This window comes from Henckelia pumila, chromosome 3 (assembly GCF_033568475.1).
Source record: "Henckelia pumila isolate YLH828 chromosome 3, ASM3356847v2, whole genome shotgun sequence".
NCBI classification, from domain to species: domain Eukaryota; kingdom Viridiplantae; phylum Streptophyta; class Magnoliopsida; order Lamiales; family Gesneriaceae; genus Henckelia; species Henckelia pumila.
This window is the reverse complement of record NC_133122.1, coordinates 43,496,445-43,520,969: the sequence shown is the minus strand read 5'-3', so window position 1 is coordinate 43,520,969 and position 24,525 is coordinate 43,496,445. Positions and strand designations below refer to the sequence as shown.

General features: G+C 34.8%; 4 protein-coding genes across 7 annotated transcripts; 1 reads left to right on the top strand and 3 right to left on the bottom strand.

The window, feature by feature from the left end:
• Positions 1–1,952: 1,952 nt before the first annotated feature.
• On the bottom strand, positions 1,953–5,301 carry LOC140891321 (DNA repair protein XRCC4-like). Of its 2 annotated transcripts, XM_073299761.1 has the most exons (5): positions 5,047–5,301; positions 4,808–4,950; positions 2,932–3,060; positions 2,700–2,822; positions 1,953–2,409 (listed from the first exon to the last, which is right to left on the bottom strand). In XM_073299761.1, exons 1-5 carry the CDS (start codon positions 5,189–5,191, stop codon positions 2,188–2,190), a joined length of 762 nt encoding a protein of 253 aa, XP_073155862.1. In that variant the 5' UTR covers positions 5,192–5,301; the 3' UTR covers positions 1,953–2,187. The 2 variants fall into 2 exon arrangements, with proteins under 2 accessions (XP_073155862.1, XP_073155863.1); XM_073299762.1 differs by lacking the exon at positions 2,932–3,060.
• A 178-nt stretch (positions 5,302–5,479) lies between these two features.
• LOC140891319 (pentatricopeptide repeat-containing protein At4g18975, chloroplastic-like) lies at positions 5,480–8,412 on the bottom strand. 2 transcript variants are annotated; one of them, XM_073299758.1, is made up of 3 exons: positions 8,255–8,412; positions 8,112–8,144; positions 5,480–6,798 (listed from the first exon to the last, which is right to left on the bottom strand). In XM_073299758.1, the coding sequence occupies exon 3, from the start codon at positions 6,772–6,774 to the stop codon at positions 5,944–5,946; it is 831 nt and encodes a 276-aa protein (XP_073155859.1). In that variant the 5' UTR covers positions 6,775–6,798; positions 8,112–8,144; positions 8,255–8,412; the 3' UTR covers positions 5,480–5,943. The 2 variants fall into 2 exon arrangements, with proteins under 2 accessions (XP_073155859.1, XP_073155861.1); XM_073299760.1 differs by having other exon boundaries at positions 8,112–8,411.
• A 686-nt stretch (positions 8,413–9,098) lies between these two features.
• On the top strand, positions 9,099–12,618 carry LOC140891704 (GDSL esterase/lipase LIP-4-like). The gene is made up of 5 exons (XM_073300313.1): positions 9,099–9,396; positions 10,445–10,630; positions 11,213–11,373; positions 11,633–11,897; positions 12,049–12,618. The coding sequence occupies exons 1-5, from the start codon at positions 9,105–9,107 to the stop codon at positions 12,276–12,278; spliced, it is 1,134 nt and encodes a 377-aa protein (XP_073156414.1). The 5' UTR covers positions 9,099–9,104; the 3' UTR covers positions 12,279–12,618.
• A 3,385-nt stretch (positions 12,619–16,003) lies between these two features.
• Positions 16,004–24,211, bottom strand: LOC140886809 (shaggy-related protein kinase alpha). 2 transcript variants are annotated; one of them, XM_073293670.1, is made up of 14 exons: positions 23,283–23,374; positions 23,122–23,182; positions 20,996–21,162; positions 20,788–20,880; positions 20,001–20,060; positions 19,614–19,886; positions 18,918–18,992; positions 18,013–18,069; positions 17,792–17,932; positions 17,631–17,681; positions 17,061–17,156; positions 16,901–16,984; positions 16,427–16,529; positions 16,004–16,336 (listed from the first exon to the last, which is right to left on the bottom strand). In XM_073293670.1, exons 3-14 carry the CDS (start codon positions 21,107–21,109, stop codon positions 16,254–16,256), a joined length of 1,230 nt encoding a protein of 409 aa, XP_073149771.1. In that variant the 5' UTR covers positions 21,110–21,162; positions 23,122–23,182; positions 23,283–23,374; the 3' UTR covers positions 16,004–16,253. The 2 variants fall into 2 exon arrangements, with proteins under 2 accessions (XP_073149771.1, XP_073149770.1); XM_073293669.1 differs by lacking the exons at positions 23,122–23,182; positions 23,283–23,374 and adding an exon at positions 24,074–24,211.
• Between the last annotated feature and the right edge of the window lie 314 nt (positions 24,212–24,525).

Genomic DNA, 24,525 nt, shown 5'->3' with positions numbered 1-24,525 from the left:
ATATATATATATATATACCTTAACAATTTCACTCACGCATTAATTGATATATAATTATAGATTGATCAAATTATTTTTTTTAAAAAAAAAATCGAGTTAAATTTGAATCATATGCAATATTATGCTTCGATTAATTTTTCATTTTTACGTACCTAAAAAATATAGTGACAACGGAACTTGTGGAGTTATAGTAGTAATATATGTATTAATTTTTTTTTATTTTTTATCTATTCGGCACTTTTTCTTTTTCTTTTTCTTTTTCTATTTTATAGATGTTCCCTTCTAGCTATATACTAAACATGACATCATGAATAATATATATATATATATATATATATATATATATAATGGTATTATCTCTATTGGAGAGAGATTTCATGAGACGTATAATTAGGGTGTATAAAGGGAAAAAGTATAGGAGGGTGGTGAATGAATGTTGTGGGTCCTGGAGAAAACAATAAGGTGACTTAACAAAATACCCTTTTTTGACAATAAGCCACACAATCAAAGCATTCGGGCTTTATGAACTTGTCATTATTCTATTTATTTAACAGAAATTAGAATATAATCCTTCTCAATTAACACACACATATATATATATATATATATAGTAAAGTTTTTTTTTTTGAGTGTGTCTTATAGAGTAAAGTTAGCAATGACCAAAAGGGACTTTTTTTGTCTTACATTTTTGTTTTTAATATTAATATTTTTTGTGCATAATGTTGGTATAATAATTTATTAACGGAAGACATAAAATAGAAGCGATAGAGGCAATATATATATATATATATATATATATATATATATATATATATATCACATTAAATACATTTGCTTTCTCGGAGGGAGAATTTGAAAATACTTGACAACATGTGTTATCGTTAGTTGAGAGTGAAACTATGCGTGCAATTCATGTCAAGTACATGGATTTTTTTTAGGATGCGCACTAAGAAATCATAATATATATTAATATTATATGTAATACGTATGTGTATATAATATGTATGTATATAGTGATACATTTTATGGATGGTGGAGCCGAAATCCACAGATAAGGTTTATAAAAGTGGACTCAGAAAAAGAAAAGAAATTGAATCGAGTTACTCGTTTGTTATAAAAATTTTAGTATTCATGAAAATTTATACGAAACGGTTATATGAGTGAATTTTGTGAGATGTATATTCGATCTGATTGGAATCATAAAAATATATATATATAAATCTATGAAACCGTCGGAACAAACATGTTCATTAATATTTGAGTACAATTTTTTTAAGGAGATTCGCATGATTATATATCCACATATTCGAATTAATGAAAATGCATCCGTTTCAACTTTCACATACGAAACTAAATAAGATTTATGAGACTTTGAAAAAAAATAAATAAATTATTTTATCACTACCTAGAAGTGACAACAATGCAAGGTTTCGAGTCATCAAACGTCATATCTTATTCCATCGCGACAAAATAGCATATGGTGTTTTTTTGTTATCCGATGATGCTGAGATCACATCCCTATAATTAGAAGCGGTTGGTAGAAATGTATCATTTCCCATAATTTCTTCATTTAATGTAATGATCACCGATCCCATTAATTGATCGATTTGTATTCTTTATCTTTTTAGCTTATTTGGGTCATGACGTACGGACTTGTTTTCGCTTTTGATTCAAGTTTTACGAGGATCAGATGGAAAATTTCATCATAGCCCATAGGTTTTACCCCCACGTGATAGGTGAAAACACATGATTGGTCAAATTATGCGGAGCTCACATGATTGATGTGGGGCCTCTATAATTTAAACCAATGAAAAAGTTCGATCCTACCCCATGGACATGATCAGAGATTCAATTCATTATTTCATCATTTATCATCTCATATCACAAGTCAAACGATAGTTTACCGAAAAGTATATATATTTGAGAGTGGTAAATTTATTCAGCAGTAGACAGATGATGGAAATACGAGGGAGAAAAGTGTTTCTTGAAAATCTTCAAATGTGCATGACAAACACTCAATAAAAGCATTTTCCAAAAAAAAAAAAAACACACTCACTAAAAGATAAATTTTCTTATTTTTTGACGCTTCTATAACCTCATTACTCTCTGGTTCTTCATCACGAAAAAAATGGTCTCGTTGACAGAGCAATAGAAATTCATGAGCTAGCGTAACAAACATATAATAGCTTACTGTTTCCTCTTACGACCACGTGAGCTAGTCGTTCGGACATCTTTAGAAGAGCTCACCTCATCCTTCTCTGGTTCTTCATCACTTCCTTCATCAAAAGTTTCGGTCTTGTCCGTGGATTCTTCTTCCTCTTCTAGCTGTTGACGAGGTGTAGCCTGCTTCGAGAGTTGACCACGAAGCTCTCTGAGTTTTGCCTTCTTTGAGTTTAAGACTTGAACAAACTGGAAAATAGTAACATACTGAATTAGGGCGGGCCAGTATCTAACTAGATTATACTTACTGTCTAAAGAAAGGAAGATAAAAATGCATCTGCTACATATAGATCAGTGTAGATGCATAAAATTCTGATTATCATGATCAAAAGATTCAAAACAAAAAATTCTACTGCATTTGAAGATGTTGGTTTCAAGTGATCGAACATGATCCAACAGTAATAAAGCCCATCATCGATGCATGTCCAAGTAGAATTTTCAGTGACCAAGAGAGAGGGTTCCCAAGATTGCAAACAAACCTTTCCATAGATTTCTGATTCAAACTCCAATCTTTCATTGCTTAATTTCTCACTTTGTGCTAAACATTTTTCGCCCTCCACTTTAAGCCTGTCAAAGGATTGGGTTTTCCATACTACTTCCTCCTATTCATATCGAGTAACCAAGTCATGGAGAATACACATTTCAGGAAAATTATTAAACTTGAAACAAGAAATTAAGTACAAACAAATGCAATCAATCATGTTGTATTACACTCAATCTTATATTGGCATCCATTAGAAAGTCCAAGACTTCGGCTGTAATTTTCTTGCTATCAGGTGAAGGTTGGCACTTCCATCGCCATTCCAGTTTCGTCCCATTCTTTTCGAATGTCCAGGATAGCTACATAAATCAAAAGAAAGACTGAGGGTAACGTGTCTACTTTTTCCTATGAACTACACATTCTTCCTTCCATATTAAATTATATTTAGACAAAAATGTGTTGTTAATATGTGGATCCTGAGAACATGTATCAGCTTAGCAAACCATTTTTTCTTAATGTTGGTGCTGGTCAGCTAGAAGTTAAAACAGTAAAATGGCCGAACTGCACATTCTTCCTACATACCTCGTGTTTAACTCACGAACTGCCATGCAGTCTACATAGTTATTATATATGGTTAACAACCAGAATCTAAATCTCCTCTTATTTTGTGCAGCCACATGTTAAATTACTTCCGACCAAAATTGTTATTCCCGCCTACTAAGTATCAGAACATTTCTACAACTACTCAAAAGGTTAATTTGTTCAAATCCCAAAAAGGCCTGCTGCTACTTTTATAGCTATATATATATCAAATTTCATGCCAACACAGCACAAGACTTGCAAATATCTGACAAATGTTTATATGCACTCAATGCAAGTCTTCACAGTTTGAATTATGTGTAGCAGCAGTAAACATCAACCAACTTGGTTAAAAGTTTTCAGGAAAATTAACGGATTCTGCCGATCTCTAGCTTGGCAGGCTTGGGACAAAATTCTACACATTACGAAAGTATTGTTTGATGGAACTTGAAACAACAACATAGCCTCAATCTGACAAAGAAATAAATATCCATTTAACTCAATTATATACTCTGCATGAGAGCAAGTGGATCGTTCAAATACATAGACCAAATGGTCAGCCATCTGATAATCAATAGCATAATTGAAGAAATCAGCCATTGACCTGACAGTGAAACAAAAGAAAATTCGCCTAGGTGCTATATACATATTTTTCCGGAGCTGGCTAATCCAGACTTCCTGTTTTGGAAAATAGAGTTCTTTGTTCATATGGAGATAACAACAGTAAATGGATGTAAAATACAAACCAAGGATTACTTAGGGTTTAAATCACAACTTAGAATCCTGCTAAAAGTTTAAATTGACAGCCGAGGCCCCCATTGCTGAAAGTTTTTTTGTGGCAAAGGTATTTTTGTATGAAATTGCCTAGAAATTAGAATGTTCAAAGTAGAAAATACCATTTTAAACATAACAAAAACATGAGTATACGTGTTTTCCTTCTGTTTTAGTGCAAGCCAAACAAAAACTTCATAAAGAGATCATGCTGAAACCGAGGAAGAAGAGAGAGAGATTTAAATTACTGCACTCGAAATTGAAAATGGCATTGTCACAGTTATAATATGCATAAATGCATAAAAAACATGTTTATCACAAAAACTTTAGTTCACAAGTGGGATTCAACGCTCATTAAATTTTTTTGAGGCATGTAGCCAATTAGATACAGAAGGTGTCATGCAATTTACCCCAATAAAGAGCCTTCTCATACATCTCAGACAATTCTTGGTTACCTAGGGATTTTGATTAAGAATGAATCGTTGTATTTTACAGCCATATCATGCACTTATTCAGAAATTTGAAGTTTACTCACGTAATACACACAATTTGCTTCATATTCATTTCATTATTCTTCTTCAACCACAAGCAAACAAATGATCATACGCGCAGGTGTTCTTTGGAATTTTCCCCTTATTTTGGCAAAAAGCTTCTATTTTTCCAACGAAAAACCAGAAATTCAAAAACCAGGGCTTTAAATTTAATTCTAACACTGGTAGAACAAACAATTCCCAAATTCAAAAGGCAATAACAAACCCTTCTGCATCCATTTCCAGCATCTGAGAACCCGTAAACTGAGCCAGGTTGCTGAAACCCAAGAAACCTCTCGGCCAAGTCCACGTAATCTGACACCGTTTGATCCCATTGCGATGCTCTTTCTTGCACTTCTTCCTCCGTAGCTTAAAACCCAAAAAACAAAAAACAAAACACCAAATCAAATCACTCGGATTGTACTGATATGACTGAATTGCGTTCCACAAATCTGAGCACCGTACCGTGGCAAGTCCAAGCTTCGAGTCCATTGGAAATGGAAAGGTCAAAGCAGGTCGGGCTCCACGTACCCTTTACGAATACAGGTTCGGGTTTGCTTCCATCAGTCGGTAATTCCAGCTTCACGCATGTATACTTTTGTGCTTCCATTTTTTTTTTGGACGTGAAAGAGCTTCTGGTTTGTGTAGGGCGTGACTTCCCGCGAGATTTCCTATAATTTGTTCGATTATTGTGGACTTGAAATTTATCCTAGCGTCAAATTCTTTTTCTTAATAATTTTATTTTGAAAAATAAATAGCAAACTTTTGTGAATCCGCATAAACACTTTGTTTTTTTTAATCAAGAATATAAACAATTTTATTGGGTTAAACTCGACCAAAGAAATTTTAGATCATTTAAAAAATATATCTAAGTTGAGCTCCAACCAAAACAAGTGCTTGCAATTTCATCGGCGAGAAAACATGTTTGAAAAAAAGCTACTTTTTATCACAATTAATTTTCATCAACTGTTAAAATAGATTGTATAAAGCAAACTTTCACACCCGGAGCACATAAAAATGTCTCCGGACACCATAATATCGGTCTTGTTCTCAAGTTGATTGAGGCGGAGTTCTTCGGGGAGAATCTATCCTGCACCGAGTAATTGTCACCCGAGCTGGTGTTATAAATGAATTGGTGTGAGGTCCTCACGTAATATATGGAGACCCCATGACTTGTTTTGGTTTGGTTGAGACAAGGTGGGGGGAACATTCTGCAGCCCAAAAAAGCATCTATCTCCGCCCCGACCGTGTGAGTGGGACGGGGAATTTAACTGGAATAAATGGCTGGAGGACGAGAACTGAAATCTGTGGTATCTTCGGAAGAAAATTGAAGTGCAAACAAACTTCTCATATAAGCCAATGTCACCCTTTTTTGCCCGATTTCCTCTTATGTGAAGGGCCGTGTTTCTTGGCCTTTGCATTTGGGGTCTCAGCAAACAGATCCTTGTACTTCTCTAGTATCCGTTCCTTCTCTTCAGGCTTACCCAGAATTTCATACGCATCAGCAACTTTCCGCACAATTGATTTCTCCGGGGGTTTACGATCAAAATCTTCCAAACCATTGAACAGCTTCACAAGATCCTCAAGCCTGTGGTTTCTATAATAAATTGATATCATGAGTTTGCAGAGCTTCCATGGAACAGAGTGCAAGTCAAAAGCAAGTTTTTTCTTCCAAATGTCGTACGCTTCTTCTGCTCTGTTATCCATGTCTAAAGCTTGAATGAGCTGCCCGTATGTCCCTCTAGTGTTCCCCTGTCCCTTGCTCAGCATCCACTTAATAACTTGAACCATCCTGTGCCATTGCTGATCTTTCTCAAGAATCAACAATACGTTCTTCATAGCCCCGATTGGAAAATTCCTCTCCCATGCAACCCAAGCATCTAGGGTGCTGTACACTGCTTCTTTACTATCGTTGAGGTCCACAAGCGTCTTCACGAGAAAGGTGATCTTATCTTTTCTTGGAACGTTTTCTCCTATTTGATGTGGGATTGAAGTTGCAGAATCATTTTGCTGAAATTGAGCGGCATTATAATTGATCCTGTCCTTTGGTGATTCAAGCGAAAAAGGATTGGTTTGGATTTGGTTAGGAGAATGCATCATTGTACTGTACTTGGAAGAGAGAGGCTGAGCTTTTTCTGTTATAAGCCAACAAACTCGTCTAGACAGCACTACAATAGAAGTTGATCTCGACATGGTTGTAAGATGACTGCAAGATAGCTGCAAAATCGATGCAAGTTAACATGGTTGTAAGATGACTGCAAGATAGCTGCAAAATCGATGCAAGTTAACATGGTTGTAAGATGACTGCAAGATAGCTGCAAAATCGATGCAAGTTAAAGACAACGAGCAAAATGAAACTAAATCAAACTACTGAGACATCATGCTAAACTAAGTGAACAGAACATCCAAGATAAAATCTGATCATCGTTGTTGGCTTCTACAAATCAAAGTTTTGTAACAAAATTGGTTGACGGAAACAACGTTTGGCTTGAATAAATCAGCATTTATGGAACTGTTAAGGGAAGAAATACAATGGACGGTCAAAAAACTACACCAAGATGTCGACCCCGATTAAAATTCAAAAAAAAAAAATTACGTTCCCACTATGACCACGGACATAGTTATGAAATATGTGCATCATTACAGTTAACTTAATGTAAACAAACAGACCAGTTAATCACCAACCCAGAGACTCATATATTATAGTTTTAAGTTATGAAAATCACTTTTCCTGGTGAATACGCCCATGTGTTTCATAAAGTGATCAGCAACTACAAATCTTACATAATTGTGGAACTCCGCGTATTTAGCTTAAGCCCTAGGAAAGTAGATATGCGGGACTAGTAACGCACCCAACCCACGACAAGACAAAGACCTTAAAGATGACTACAGGTTCGGAAAATCTTCTATTGGTTTGATACAGTGACGTCTCCAACCTCGATGGAAGTTTTAAACACAAAAGAGACATAACAGAATCTTAATTGAGTAGTAAATCATAGTATTATTCAAATAAAGTGTTGAAAAGATGAGAAACAGAAGATAAAAATCGAACTGTCATCTCCACTATCCGTCTACAAGAGAAAAAGAAGGTGGGGCTTCATGGAGCTACCTGACTGCTACCACAATCCACAAGACACAAGAATCACGGTTCTAATAATCGAAGGTTTTTGCAAACATCGTAAACACCTCGATTATATTTTTATTACAAAAATAATAAATTTGTTGTTTAAAAAAGAACCTTTTTTTTTCCTGGGTTCTTCTGGTTAAACAAGATGCCAAAATGTCAAAGCGGGGTGGAGTCACAAATTAACATGTAATTTCTAATCCAAGAATTTTTAAATGCCCAAAAGCTACAAACCAGAGAGAAAGAGACAATGAAAAACATACGAAACCGAAAACGAAGTAGCTAACAATCCAGAAAGCACGCACAAATAGGCAGGGAAAAGAAAGCCAAGAAAACAGAGACCATCAATGGGGAAACCAAAAAAAAAAACGAAAATACAATTGAACTGAAAAGAGAATACAATCACCTGGATGGCAGCAGAAATTCTTCACAATAGCAGCTGAAATTCAAAATTTTGCTCGATAAAACTCAAGAAAAAAAACAAAAAAAAAACACACACACATCTGTGCGATGATAAAAGATAAGAGCCAAAGATTTCATGGATCAAACCTAGTTGAAAGAAGATTGCAGCAGGCAAATTTTCGATATCAATGCAAGTATCCTCTTTGAACCCTCGCAGAAATGCTAGTTAATTGTTATTTATGTGCGCTTGCGGCTTTTCGCCACTCTACAAATATCAAAGTGCTGTTTGCAAGCCGTCTTGTCTTTCAAAACATGTAACTGAGGTTTTAAGATAATACATTGACACCCCCGAAGTTTTAGGTTAAGTGCATTTTGAACCATTTTTGTTACAACTGTTTCTTTTCAATGAATCCATGGATAAACCCTTATGAAATTACAATAACGCTGAAAACTCTCTGTGATTATAAATCCATCGTGTTTTCAAATTTTATGTACAAATATCCTTGAAAATATACGTACGTACAAGAGATTGTGTGTTTGAAATTTGAAAATAAAAAAATATATGCTCAATATTATGAATTGACTTATAATATGATCGTTCAAAAATAAATAAATATGTTACTTGATTAGAAATTTATAGATGTTCATATATCAATACCATCAATATCGTTTAATAATCATACACACGCCACATACAAATGTATATAAGATGATTTTTTATGTTAAGTTCAGAAAAACGTTCTACTTAAGCAAAACTGCAAAAGCCCTACATGCTTGTAATGAAGCAAGATATTTTACACACAAAATACATCGAGTTTACGTAAGACGATCTCATAAGATAATGCATTATTTTTCAAGTCAAAAATATAATTTTTTTTATTATAAATATGAGTTTGTTACAAACCCATTCTTAATGGAAAATCAGCCGTGTATGTATAGTACGTGTGTGTGTGTGAGAGAGAGATTATAAGAAGAGGAGATTGTTTGGAAGCATGCAATGGAAAGACAGACGTCGGTGGGAGTAATCAATAGCCACTCTTCTTGTTCCTTTGTCAGCATGAATCACTGCTGCATCGCCATTTTCTACTTCTTCTTCCTTCTCCTCCCCATTTCTCTTCTTTCTCACTGCACCAGACCTCCCATCATCTTCAATTTCGGCGATTCCAACTCCGACACCGGCGGACTCGTCGCCGCCCTCGGTTTCCCAGTCAATTTGCCCAATGGCAGAGCTTTCTTTGCTAAATCTACCGGCAGGCTTTCCGATGGACGCCTCATTATCGATTTCCTATGTATGTTTCTCAACAATTACGTGTTAATTTTGATATAATTGCAGTTCGTTACTATTTTTAGTGTTTGGGTTCCATTTTTTAATTTTTCTACCGTGTCTTTTGTTTTCTTTCTTGGTGGGAAAAGACAATTACGTGGGACACTCTGTTTTCTGTAGTAGTTGAGTAAAGTGTCTATCTTTTGCGCTCTTTTCGCCTCATGCAGCTGGTTCGCACTAGTCTTATATATTTTTCCCCGAAAAGCATGGGTTGGGTTTCAGGATTAATTATTGTTTGTTTGCGTCTTTTGATGCCGTAAAACTAAAGATGATCCAATCCAACTGTAGCTTGACAAGCAGAGAGTGTGGTGTCTGATCAAATTTAAGTTTTTTTTTTTTATTTGTATTGTAATGTATAAACATTTTTGATTATGTTAGTTTAGTATTCTGAAAACAAAATATTGTTTACAAAAGTTTTTCATTTCGATATGGCTAGAAGGGGTGGGATGGTCTGTGATGCAGGACCGATTGGTGCAGAAAATGTGGTCCAAAGAGTAATTATTTCGAGTGATTCTTCGTGCATGTGGTGGTTGTGCATTTAAGGAACTGGAAACATTTTTTTTTCTTGATATTTCTTATTTGCGCCATACATTCTGCAAAAGTATTGGGAATATGACAAATATAAGATGAATTTTCGTGGGAACAATCTATCTGTGATTCTTTTATTTTGTTCCTTATGAGATTTTGATAAGGTGTTAGAGGTAGTTCCTGCTAGTTGGATTTACTTAAAGTTTTGATCTGAATACATCGGCATTGTTTTATGTTTGAATAATCGTGATATCCTTGAGGTTGGCGTTTTTTCGGTTATCTTATGATGGCCTTATTAAATGTTATAGTCCTACATGGATACTCCCCAGAGTAACCTCTTCAAGACATTTTCATTGGGTGTCGTAGTTACTGTTTAAATGTCATGTGTTGTTTTTGTGATTAGATCAAACTCGTGAGGTTTTGATTTATCATGTGTAGTTTTTTTCTTTTTATTGCTGAGAAGACGATGCCTTATTGTTTTTCAGGTCAGAGTCTAAACACAAGTCTTCTAAGCCCATATCTGGACTCATTAGGTTCCAACTTTTCAAATGGTGCGAACTTTGCTATAGCAGGGTCTTGCACGCTGCCTAAAAATGTACCCTTTGCACTGAATATTCAGGTCAAGCAGTTTACACATTTTAAGGCTCGTTCTGCCGAACTTCTTGATGCAGGTGATTTCCCCGCCTATGGTTTGTAGCTTTACTTAAGCTGCGACATCTAAGGAGAAAGAATTTTGTTACTTTTCTTGGGGTGGACAGATGGCAAGATAAGTTTTAGAGTTCCAAGAACAAAAAATTTTCTGGAATTTTGCAATTTTCTGTGAAAATTATAATTTATAGCTTCTCTTATGTGGTTGGATGCACCGTATGTAGCTACAAAGCATAACAGAATGGAAGAATGGACAACGGAGATTAATGGCAATTTTAACCGATGAGATAATTTGAATGCTTGAAGCTAGTGTAGTTCACATGTCTCTCTTGATCTTTCATTGTTGTTTTTATTCGACTTTTGAATAAATAGATAACACGATATTCATATGCCAGTCTTTGGTTTCTACTTTCTACACTATAATAGAGGCCTATAAAAGCCATTTTGTCTCTCTGGAGGTGGAGAGCCATGAAAATACATGGAAACCAACAAACTCTATTTGTGCAGCGCGATTTCCTCCCTTAGGTTCTCTTTACTTGATTCTTTTCTTGAAAATGAGAAAAGTGCTAACTAAATAACTCGACTCATGTTCATGTTATACTTAGGAATCAACAGTGTTCTTGGCAATGATAGGTTCAGTGATGCTCTTTACATCATTGATATCGGACAAAATGACCTTGCCGATTCATTTACTAAGGGCTTATCCTATGTGCAAGTTTTCAACAAGATTCCATCTGTATTGGCAGAAATCGAGAATTCTGTTAAGGTCAGTTAATTATTCGTCTCTCTAACAGTGAGGAAGAATTGTGAATCCATGGCAAATATCTCACTGTTTTCCTAACATTTGAACTTCTTTCAATTTGGATTTCTGATTTAGATTATTAGCAAACATGTGCAGCAAGTCAGATGCAAAACTTCGTATTTGATTGATGAGAATATTGGAATCCATTGATATTAAAAAATATATTCCAAACTGTTGATCTCTTGTGACTTTTAGTCTTTGTCATCCTTGATAAATATTGTAGGAATTATACGATCAAGGAGGCAGAAAATTTTGGGTCCATAACACAGGGCCATTAGGCTGTCTACCCCAAAAACTTGCTCTAGTTCAAAATGATTCACTCGATTCATTTGGATGCATTTCAAGTTATAATGAAGTAGCACAACTGTTCAATGAAGGACTACGCAAGCTATGTCAAGAATTAAGATCTGATATGAAGGATGTGTCCGTAGTGTATGTCGATATATATTCTATCAAGCTTGATATCATTGCCAACTCCAGCGCATATGGTAAGAAATATAGTTTCGTCCTTTTCATTAAGAGGCAACATTATAAGTTTTCTAGGGAATCGTATTTGGAACATACTTTCTAATTTCATCAACCCCCAAGGTTACTAACTCTAGCCCATTATGCTGTTTCATTTTTTCCTTGATTTAATAGGCTTCTCAAGTCCATTGATGACATGTTGCGGTTCTGGAGGACCACCGTACAACTATGACAAAAGGGTTTCATGTGGCTTTACAGGGTATCAGGTCTGCGATCAACAATCCCGGTTTGTGAGCTGGGATGGAGTCCACTACACTGAAGCAGCTAACGCCCTTATAGCCTCAAAGATACTTTCCACCGATTATTCTACGCCAAACTTGAACTTTGAGTTCTTTTGTCAATGATCATGATACCGACTAAGAGTTTTAGCGTGATGTTTTCGGTGGATGGACAAGATTTCGTGTCATTATAGCCATTCATCCATCTGCCTACTACAGCCTAAATTTGTTGGACCATAATTGCTTGATGAGAGGTATTTAATTTCCAACTTAAATGAGTGTAGAGTATGTTTAAATGTCAATTCTTCTTCAAAATTTTTATCAAACTTAGAGACACTCTTCTCTTGTACACACTTGTTGAGGTGAAAGCAAACTGTGTCGTCTGTGTTTTGATTTTTGCATGTTCAAATGGTAGAGAGGAAGTAATGATTCAACTGGAACATGCACACACAATTGTCCCAACGTGCACATGCTTGGTCTAATTTTGTCATAATTAATGTATCTAACCCTATGAACAATTAATAATTTAGACTTTAGTTTAGTTTAATGACCGATTTGTTATACTTAATCATGATGTTATAATTAACTGTTACATAATATCATGACAATTATATTTAGTAGCATTCTTTCATTACAAGAATTGATTTTTTCAAATTTGTCATTCTGATAACATTCCTCATAATACTGAGGTGATTATTGATTATTCTCGACTATACCAATAATAGCATAGAGTAGACTAACATCTTACAATACAAATTTGAAGACCAACTTTTGAACTTCATTACAACTTTAGGTTGAGATCTAATCCACTCCATCCTTCTTCCTTCTCTTTTGATTTGGTTTCTTCGGAATGCATCATAAACACATGTTTCCCCGGCTCTCCCCCTCCGAACGGAGACAAGCAAACCGAGGGTTGGGTGATCTTCGCCTTCTTAGACACCCGATTAGCGTTGTTGCAAATACTAGAAGTGTTCGTATCATAAGCCCGCGCGAATTTTATCCTTCTTAGAATCGTGAAAAACGCTTCCATATTTTTATCGTCGTCGTCATCTTCTTGATCTTGTTTTGGGGGATGCACTTGGCGACCCATTGTGTTGATTCCTTCCATCCCCTTTGGTTGGGACTACTGACTTTTCCTCATATATTGCTTTATATAAGGTGGTTGCATGACTGAATATGAGATCCCCACTCCCAATACAAGTTGAAATTTTCTTCATCAATCAAGTAATAAAATGTCCCATTATAGCATTGTAGGGACAATTTCTTTTGTGTGTATTAGTTAACTTGCCCCATGATTTTTTAACATTTTTCTTGTTTTTTCAAATCTCAATCTTCATATTAAAAAGGTGTACTGATGACGTCACATTCAATAAAGAAACCATGTAAATACAACTTTTGTGTTACCTCGCAATTCACATAGACATAATTACACTTAATTACTGACTAATTAAGATCTTACGTCAGCGGACAGGAAACAACTAACAAGTGATTGTATCATCGAATTGACATATACAAGGGAAGAAGATATTGCAATAGCAGAACTTGTCCGTATACCAAGGAAACAAATTGCTAAATGATAGAGAGCTTTCTTTTCAACTCTAAAAAAATATCAAAATTTGTGTTTAATTTTCTTCAAAAACCAGTACCTGAACAATATTTAAAATTTCTACATATCCACGTTGCACAAGGATTTTTATGCGGTTAATGAAAGATATTATTACACTACATTCAGCGGTTCACTTTCAATTTGATCAAATAAAGTTCATATATTTATATGAACCTCACATGTCCAAATCAATTTTCAAAAATTAATTTTGGACTTACTTTGAACATTAAGATAATACTTATGCTAATATGAATTCAACAGTTTCATGCTATTGCTTGATTTTCTTTCCATAATTAGATTTGGATTTAAAGTGGCTTTCAAATCAAATTACTTCAATCTATAAATAAAATTCTAAAATCCCTTAAAATGAATAAGACAGAAATTTAAAACGGTAGTGAATGAAATTGAAATCCAAAAATTCGCATTTATCAGGCACAACTGCACAAGTGAACTTCATTTAAATAGCTAATCAATCAAACGTATATAATTAAAAGGTCGTTTTTTTTAAGGTGATAGAAACAAGTACTGATTAATAAAATGAATAAGTTATATTTATACGAAGACTTGAAACCTAATCTTGGTTTTTATAATTGATCCATTTTCACTTGATAACAAATATATCTCACCGATAACCTATATCACATCTGACACCAAGATCTCAAGTTTGAAATAAAAACTTAGGTTCAAAATCTAACTGTAAACTCTTGCCCAATTTTAAAAAATTAGTCAATAGAAATGACAAATATGTCCACCTAACACGAAAATAAGAGACACATGCATGAAATCAACACGAGATATTCGTATTCTATGAGAACAAGCCAAGCACGATGCTTATAGCATTGTTGTGCAAAATTAGAGACAAAAGTACTTGTCCTACGTCCATCATATATGTCACTTGAACAAGTCAAGTTTAAAATTAACAACATTTACACATTATATCTGTTCATTTTTTCTATTATATTCGGTTTTTAGCTTTTCATATTACCTTTGAGGTAGATTCAATAGTCGTTTCTTTATTATTTTTGGATCAATCTCGAACTCAACTTGTCTGATGATGATTCACTAACAGATATCCTGATGAAAGATCGGATATGGTACTGTTTTGCTAAGTGATGTAATTAGGCCACAATCAAAGGATGCTTATAATAATTATTTTTATTTTTAATAACGATAATGCTACTGGAACAATCGCATCTAAAAATATGTTTCCTTTAAATATTATTTTTAGATTTACTTTTTTAAGTCAAGATCTATCATTGAATTATTCTATGCAGATATTTTGGTTTAATTTAATTTCTCTATATGTTTTTTTTCTAATTTTTAATTGTAATATACTTTGCATGAATTAATTGATTGTTTTAAAAATAATATTAATTATTATTTCCATTGACTGTTGTAATTAATTAATTTAGCAAACAATTAGAAAAATAGATATGTAAATAATAAAATAATCGAACTTGTATACTCGAGTATTTCCTATAAAAAAAAGTTGAATGAATGAGAAAAATAGAAAAGCGGATAAAAGAAAATTTAAAATGATTTTTTTGAAGATAATTAAAAAAAATTTGAGTGAAAGACAAATGGAGTCAAAACAGGAAAAAAAAAAAACGCCAAAAATATAATAATAACAGCACTTAGCCAAACGGTATGGTTTTGAAACCACACCACCGAATGCTGTGTTTAGGTCACTGCATAGGATCCTAGTCCATTATCTAGACTATCATGCATATTAATCGGGATTGTAATGTAAGGACAGGTGCACATATTGAAGAATTTGGTTTTAAGAACATGAAATGATCCAATCTTCTAACAAATCGGACATTCGACGTTCACATCGACGACTCCTAGGGGTTAAAGAAGAGCCATCGCCTATACTGTCATACCTCGTTACGTATTACTTTCTTGTTTTTCTAACAATGAGGGAGGGATCTACCTATTCTCGACCACTCTAGTCTATACCAATGGCGTTAGGGAAAAAATGAACTGGGATTTTACTTTTCATTCATGGCCTCGTGCTTCTCAGTTAGGTAAAGCCAAAAGATTGATGATTTAGATGTATACGATACCAATCCACAAGCCAGAAAACGAATCCTAATAATATATTTAGGTAGCGTTTGCAAGAACTTACTCATAAGTGTGCATCCAAAACTTCTAACTGAGAAAATATTTGGAAATTGTATGTAGAAGCTCGAAAACACTCGAAACAAGCTTGAAAGCACTACCTTGATATGATGCAACAAACATGTAAATCCAACACAATAACTTTCATTTAGATAAAATAATTAGTCATCCTCATAGACGAGGTTAAATTACACACAACATATTTATATCCATTGACAATGAATAGCATACAGCACTTAACCCAAATCTTCTTTTGCGGAAACGAGGTGTATCTAGTACAAAACAATACAAAATGAACCAAGGGACAGCAGATGAGGGCAAGAAGAAACATGGTGAGAGCCTGAGAGGTGTGCATGTACGGCACTTGACGGATTTTATAACCCAAGGAAGGGACACTGCTTTCGAGCATGCTCGGGTACCAACTTTATCAGGATTTCCTCAGGAACACCTTTCAACTCTGAAACTCAGATGTAACATCCATTTCAAACTTCGATAAACAAGAAAAGACAAATAGAGCGTAAATGTTTTAGTTCATGAGAAAGCGTACCATGAGGCTTGAAGTTGAACAATGGGGGAAGAAAACGCCCATTGGGCAGACGGGTGTTTGGATCACGAAGCTCGTCAAAAAAGGTGTGGGTCATGGCATCCAGCTGTAGAGTAATTAAACGCATCAAATTCCAGAACAAAACCAGGGAAGGAACAATTTGCCATCAGCAAATGATGTAGCTACGGATAAAGGAAAGCATCAAAGGATTAAGAAATTTATGACACATTACACAGGTTTCTATTCATCACTAGGACATCTATACGCCAGCTCTATTAAGACAGTACTCCATGAAGAGATGAAATATATAAACCACAATGATAACAAGTGAGTTTCTCCTGTAAAGAATTAGGTAATCCTACACTCTGATATGCTCATGTTTCATGGTCGCTAACTCAACTGAAGGAAAAAATAAATGTCCGCAGAAATTTTCCCAGCCCCCCTCCCTCTCTTCCAGACTGAGAAAAAAATACTCACAGCAGAGCAACGCAGGTTAGGAGAATATTGCAGAAGTCTCGACACCAGATCAACCGCTTCTGGGGGCATGCGTTTGTGGAATACCTGAAGTGAAAATTTATGAAACAAAAACAGATAGGAGACATTCAATATCAGCATAATTTACATAGCCAACAAGTACCTTGTGCCATGGATGAGCTTTAATTTGAGGAAACTTGAACTCAGTATAGTTCGGATTCATGCATTTAATTTCCTCTCTTGTTGGAGTGCCTAAAACCTGAAAAAAAAACTCAGTTATTTAATAGGTTGAGAAACAGAAAATTGCTGAACTAGGCCAAAGACAACAGGGAGAGGAACTTTATCGCTCCACAAAAATATAAGCTTTCAACCATTTTTTCTGGGGAAACGAGCTTTCAACCATTGAACAACACAAGCCAGTAATTACTTAAAGTACATACATTAAATCAAAACAAAAGCAACAAATCGTGACATTCAGAATTATATAAACTGCAAATCCACAAAAAACTCCAAATATCTCCCCACATTTTTGTCTATGAATGAATGAATTTCTCAGGATGTTAGAAGAACAAGATTAACAAACACGGAACGGTTCCAAACTCAAACTACACCAATCCAACCACCCCCAGCTCCACACCAGCAACTAAGGAAGAAATACAAATCAAGAAGCTTGTGTGTTGTGTTAGAGAGAGAGAGAGAGAGAGAGAGAGAGAGAGAGAGAGAGAGAGAGAACCTTGATAATCTCAACAAGCTGGTCCACTCCACTCTCACCAGGGAAAAGGGGCTGAAGAGGCAAAGCCCATCAACAACACACATAATACGAGGGGATGATAATCTTAGTACTGTTATCAAAGATCTATTATACAACACTAAGAAAAATGGTCAAAAAAGTACCTGTCCAAGAAGTAGCTCAGCAAGCACACACCCAGTAGACCAGATATCAATTGCTGTAGTATACTCGGTCGCTCCAAAAATGAGCTCAGGTGCTCTATAATACCTAGAGCAAATGTAAGAGATATTGGGTTCCCCTTTGACCTGCCAAAACATTGCAAATTAGATCATACATATTGCCCGTTGCAAAAATGTGACCTCCAATATATAGACATTACACATACCAACACTTTTGCACTTCCAAAATCGCATAATTTAACCTGGTGGGTGTGTGGATTCACCTGCACAATCTATTTTATTAGCTTTGAAAGTAACACATGGGTTAACAGTTAAAAGTGACCATTAAGGTCAGATATGCGTCGTCTAACCAGTATATTGTTAGCGCGATATTTTTTTCCAAATGAAACCAATACATACATGTTTAATTACACATCCACAAATTATAACGAGGACCTGATAGCTGATTTCCTTAATGTAAGCCAATTTATACAGCCATTTATTGTGGCTTAGTAACAGCAAACTTTCCAAGTATTTTCCAGAAGGTATGAATAAATTCGTGGTATTGGGCAAGATGTTGGTTTCTTTGAGCACATATTCGTCATCATAAGGCAGGCCTTAGTTGCATTTAAATGGGAACACATTCAAATAAATGCTCTTTTAAAAAAATGTTGTTTCCTTAAAGGCAATGTGGTTTCCTTAAGTGAGAGAATATGTATCTATACTCGCCATATTGTACCCAAGTAAATGGGAGGGCTACGCCGCTACGGTCTTTCTTCTTGACATACTACCCCCCACCCCGGAAATTTGAATACAGCTCGTACGTCTATGAATGATTAAAAGGGTATAAAAATCATATCCCATTCACAAGAAAAAGGGGGGGAATCAAACTTCATAGAGCTCTATGAGACAATACTTTGAATTTGCCAATTATTACCACGAAAAGAATCAACTTGTGGATTAAAAATATCACAAGATAGATGACTCGGATGACGTTAAATCTGGTTAGAATCAAATATTCAAAACGGATGTACTCCAAAGTCAATTTGTCTTGGCAGTAAAAATACACAAGCTTCGGTATGTGAAGGGTAACAGATAAACAGAGTAATAATATAATCGAAAATTTACGTACCAACAAATTTTGAGGCTTTATATCTCTGTGACATACTCCAATACCTCGATGGATGTAGCACAATGCTCTAAAGATCTGCCAAATAGCAAAATAATAACAGTACCTTCCCCGATTCACATATTAGATATCATGAATTACATTAAGTTAACATGTAGTAGAACAGACAGAACAATTCCAGGCAGTAGTTGTGATAATAAAACAAAAGCTATCATGCACTCTAGCTTGAAGTCATTACGTTCAGAAGAGCCCAAATAGCCCATAAAACACTATAAAACATAGATCCTGGTCCAGATACCCAGAAATTTTCATGCTGCCTTTAAGGTCACTACCCCAAAGGTGCATCTAAAGGTGGACATTTATCAATACATATGGGTCCACTATTTTTTCATTGTACCCCACGTGTATTGATAAATATCCACCCTTAGATGCACTTTGGGGTAGTGCCCATAAAAATAGCATCTCACTCACCCAGATACCCCTACAAGCAGCATGCTAAATGGGAGCAACCGCAGGTCAAAATAGGTAAGTCCATGTCTTGCAATACTAGTAGCAACAATACATTTGGCATCCAGGCGGAGCGATCAAGATTGTATATGCAAATAGAATACATACAGAAGAAAACAGTATCCAAGTGGAGTGCCACCAGACAAAGAGATCATATATATCTGAAAGCAGCACCAAAAGCAAACCACATACCTGGTAGCTATACAGCTTCACATATATCAGAGGCATCCGCTGGTTCAATTTATTATAATGTTTGATAACTCGATGGACAGTTTCAGGAACATACTCAAGAACCAGATTAAGATACAATTCATCCTTTTCAGTTGTTGAGAAGAAACAGTGTTTGAATGCCACAACATTTGGATGGTCAAGTAGGCGCATTGTTTGCAGCTCGCGGTTCTTGTACCTCTTGTCCTGAAGAACTTTCTTTATGGCAACAGATTCGCCAGTCTCCAAGCATTTTGCCTGGATAATCAATAAGGTTAACAAACAATAACATCCATGATCATCCTTCATAGTAAAACACATAATACAGTTGTAACCATCAGTTACAAGTCAAAAATAATAAAGAAATCGCACCTGGAACACTACTCCAAATGATCCATGTCCAACAACTCGTTCAGCCATGTAGCTAATTGTCTGAAAACAACCCCCCCAAAAAAAGATCAAGTCAGAATGCCAACATCACCAGGGATCACAAATCACATTTCCATGACTTGCAACCCCAATCCTCTGGCTAAGACAATTTATAAAATATAATATTTAGCAGTCATCACCTCTTATCGTTGATCATTCAGACAAAAATGTTGCATTTGCAAAACCAACAGGTGAAAGGTTCCTTGGGTTTTTCCTCAATTAAAAATTCAAACAAAAAACATCAACTTTGATCGCTCTTGCAAGTCTAATCAGCATCTGAGAGAACGATCTCTCCTCAATTAATTCCCAATGAAGCGGGAGATCAATAAAGCCAGTTAGATTTTCTTAAGAAGCCCTCCCGCTTTATGAGCAAAACAATTAGATTCTATCAGTAAATCGAGAGAATCAACCTCTTACCCACTTCCAACTCCTTGGATCCTTTTCTAACCATTAAGGGTTTCATTCTTTTTCTTTTTCTTTTTCCATTTGTTAAGGGGGATGGGAGACTGGCTCTTTTGAGGGTATTCAGAGATACTAAGAAATGGGATACGACAATCTTTTTCATTGGGTTATTAGATAATTTAAGTGTTCCATGTTCGTTCTTTTATCTGATGGAGAGGGATATTTCTTGATTGGGAAGGATGTTTTTGTATTTAGAAGAATAGACATTAGCATAAGGCTATTACATAGAGAAAGGAACAAAAAATCAATCACAAATATGGTGCATCACCTGCTTTGGTTGACCATTTCGACCACCAATAGTTGTCACAATTATGTGGCCAGTTTCAGTCCCATTACCATCTACAACTGTTGCTTCCATTTCCTAGAATATCATAACCATGTTAAGCTAGGCCCAACCGCACTCCAGGAAAGAGGAAAGAACACTTCCCAACAGATGTTTTAATAAAAACAAAAGTTTTAAGACTCTAGAGACGTACCTTATCATCCCGGATTTTCATCTCATTCATTTCCTCGGGCAACCTATCAACCCCCATTTCATGACTGCCAGACTCCCTTAAACCAGAAGTGGGAGCTACACCCACTGATGCCATTTAATTGAGAAAAAAAAAAACAGCTAATTGTATAACCTCAGCAAGTCATTCACCTATAGAAACAAACAAGACAATGTAAACTTCTGACCAAACAGATCTGTATTTAAACTATTTTTTCTTCCATCCTTCATTTAATGAATAATATCTGGTCAAAAGAATTGAGTACATGTGATTATCCTAGCAAACACAAAAAGGCCGGTGGTTGAGTGAATTATGCAAATCTAATCCAAGGTGACAAAAATTTATAAAAATTTACACGAGCCAAGAAATCTTTGATGGAATCGCTAAAATTTTATCGAAAAGGAGATTGAAAATTACACTGCATGCGCGTTTAAGACGGACTCAACCAGTTGGCACACACTAACACATATGTTGACCACAATTACTTTCCTACAATAAAAGGAAAGGCAATCTGTTCTTTTTCAATATTTTCATTAAGTACACAAGACCAAAATAAGATATTGGACTCGAGTTCTTGATGATTTCATAATCCAGCAAAAAGTGAGTCAAAAAGGAATGTGATTATGAATATTTAAAATCTTTATCTCCATTGATAGATTTTTACTATCCCATTTGCTCGACTAAAAAAATATATGGTACATACATTAGCATGGATTTCTTCGTGAGAAAAAGGCCAGTATGTTGACCACCACTCGATTTACAAACATCAGTCTGTCCTACCACAAAAAACACACTATTCAACACGAAACAAGCGAAAAATAACTAAGGTAGCGCTTGATGTGATGGTCGATTTGGAGGAAGGGACTTTATTTGAGAAATGGATTTAAGGTGACTCTCATTTTGTGTGTTTTTGAAATCGATCACAATTACTATTGAAGTTTCTTACCTAGATAATTGATATAGGGTGGATTTAAAATTTAATTAAGTTTTGTCAAATCGAACAAATCAAGGAATTTGAAATCCATAATATCCATTATTTCAAATACATCAATCCAAATACAAAATAAGATTTCTTAATCTTTGTAGCCCATGCCATTACAGATATTATATCACCATTGTCCATTTCATATCTATGATGAAAGTCCTCCAAAAAAATCAGTAAACCATACACGACCACAAAAGAGGATTTGAAAAGAGAAAAATAAAACAAAATCCATTTTATAGCATAAATTTTCATTAATTTAAATATTCAAACAAATTCTTTAATTTAATCATAATAGGCACAATATCTCAAGAATTCACAACCATTTCAACTTGGGTGAATAAGCATCAATAAATCCAATAACCTCCAATTCAATTTCACAGTTTCGATAAATAAAAATTATTGAGATTTACAATTAAAATATAGCAACTGTTATTAATTAGTCTTTCCGTGACAATAAAATTTCGAGTAGCTAAATAAAATTATTGAGATTTACAAATAAATATAGATATAATATATTTAAAAAAATCCTGTGTCAACAAAATTTCCTGGCGTGGCTTCCCAACACATTTCCAAAATCAGACTAGCATAACTTGTTTGTGAAATAATCAGTGTCATCGAATCCAAGAAAAATCAAGAATCTAGGGTAAGACATTTCATACAGAGAATAAGTTCAGACTTCAGTGGGTGCATAATATGTGTATCCACCAAACCGTAAAATAAATCTACCATTCGAAAAGTTATCACTCGAAGAACATAGCAAAAATTAGACTATCTTAGATGGTAACGTTTACAAGATATTGGACCCTTATATGGTAACCGGAGAATATGCATAATTTTAACAGCATATGTACAGCAACTTAACGTCTTGCAAACTGGTTATAATAATCCACGGTAGAAGTGAAAGATTCCACGGTAGAAGTGAAAGATTCATTCTCAAGGTGCTACAGTAGAATTTTATCAATCCATCTCCTTATCTGGGCTACCAAATTGAGTCAAACGAGAGATTACAAAACAATCCATGGGTAATCAAGCTTATCAAACGGGCCCTTAAAGACATGTTTTAATCCCAAATGCCAAAAAAATGATGATGATAATAATAATAAATAAATAAAACTAAATGTCCTACATTTTATAAAATAAAAAATTAATCTTCCCAAGGCAGTGCAATCTTCAACCAAACCCTTCACCTACAACACCAAACCGCATATATTACAGGACGCACTTGCATCACCATGGAGCACATAGATAACAACTCAGTGTGTTCGCTCCAATACATGAAACTCTAACCACATAATAATTCTCTCAAATCCATCTGTTTATCCTTTTCATCTGCAAAGCTATATCCGAGGCATCCTTTGTCACTTCAACTTTTGTCGCCCGCCCACGACAACTCTTTCACAATAAAGTTGCACGATAATATCTCCAAGTATTATCTCCAAGTATTAAACACGTAAAGAAATTTTTCATGCATTTATTGAACATAGTTTGACAGAAATAATGCCCATATTAACTTTTTGATAATTAATAACTTTATCTTCAACTATTTAACCAAAAAATCATTTAACTACTTAAAGGTCAATAATACCAAAACTCCTGGCGCTGAAAAATCCATGAAAAAGCTAAGGAGTTAATCCACATGAAAACATAAGGATATTAAACAACAATAAACCTGCACAATCTCGTCACATGGAACATCTTACAGATTTCCAAACAAAACAGTCAGATATCTATTGTGAATAACCAAAGTTAAAGAAAATAAAACACCAAAAAAACACGAAATAGATCTAACATTGAAAAGAACAAAAAAAGTAGCCAGCCCTAGATTCAGGAAACAATCAACGAGAACAGCAAACAAAATCTGATAAACAAGTTAAACGAAACCATAAACGGATCCACGTCGTGGAACAAATAAAATCGTGTCAAATCCACGAACAGCGTCTGCTCCCACCCCCAAAAAAAAGCTAAAAAAAAATGGGAAAACCAGCTGAAAATTAAGACCAAATCATCCCAAAAAAAAAAAAACACACAACACCATCATCAAGGTGATCAGAATATTAAGAAGGCTGCTAAGAACGTACCGATGATCATCGGTGACTGACTCTGACGATTAGTTTGTGGCCAATATTATATGACACCATCACCTTTAGAGAGAGGAGCACAAATTTAGAGCGAGAGAAAAAGCGACAAATATATACAAGCATATACATACACAAGAGAGACACTTTAAATCTTATTATTAGTATTATTATTATTTCATTTTAGTATAAGATAAGAAAGTTTAGTTTAATTATTATTTTTTATTTTATTTTATCTGTCCTCGCACATGACAGCCACAGAGCAGTGCAAATAGCATTAGTTTTGCTTGACGGTCAAAGCTCATTCATTGCCTTTTATTTTATTTTATTTATTATTTATTATAGTATAATGATGATAAATAATATATATAATATTAATATGTCAGACTATTTTTTTATAAATATTTATCTGTGCGATAGATCGACCTGATTCATATACATAATGAAAAATAGTA

Coding starts and splice junctions, on each gene's coding strand:
- LOC140891321 (XM_073299761.1), bottom strand. CDS start 5,191: ATGGAAGCACAAAAGTATACATGCGTGAAGCTGGAATTACCGACTGAT. Junction 3,061..4,807: donor CTGGAAATGGATGCAGAAGG/GTTTGTTATTGC, acceptor TGATTTATGTAG/CTATCCTGGACATTCGAAAA. Junction 2,410..2,699: donor AATCAGAAATCTATGGAAAG/GTTTGTTTGCAA, acceptor ACTATTTTCCAG/TTTGTTCAAGTCTTAAACTC.
- LOC140891319 (XM_073299758.1), bottom strand. CDS start 6,774: ATGTCGAGATCAACTTCTATTGTAGTGCTGTCTAGACGAGTTTGTTGG.
- LOC140891704 (XM_073300313.1), top strand. CDS start 9,105: ATGGAAAGACAGACGTCGGTGGGAGTAATCAATAGCCACTCTTCTTGT. Junction 10,631..11,212: donor TGCCGAACTTCTTGATGCAG/GTGATTTCCCCG, acceptor TGTTATACTTAG/GAATCAACAGTGTTCTTGGC. Junction 11,898..12,048: donor TGCCAACTCCAGCGCATATG/GTAAGAAATATA, acceptor TTGATTTAATAG/GCTTCTCAAGTCCATTGATG.
- LOC140886809 (XM_073293669.1), bottom strand. CDS start 21,109: ATGGCATCAGTGGGTGTAGCTCCCACTTCTGGTTTAAGGGAGTCTGGC. Junction 18,070..18,917: donor TAAAGCCTCAAAATTTGTTG/GTACGTAAATTT, acceptor TAGATTGTGCAG/GTGAATCCACACACCCACCA. Junction 17,682..17,791: donor CTGAGCTACTTCTTGGACAG/GTACTTTTTTGA, acceptor TTGCCTCTTCAG/CCCCTTTTCCCTGGTGAGAG.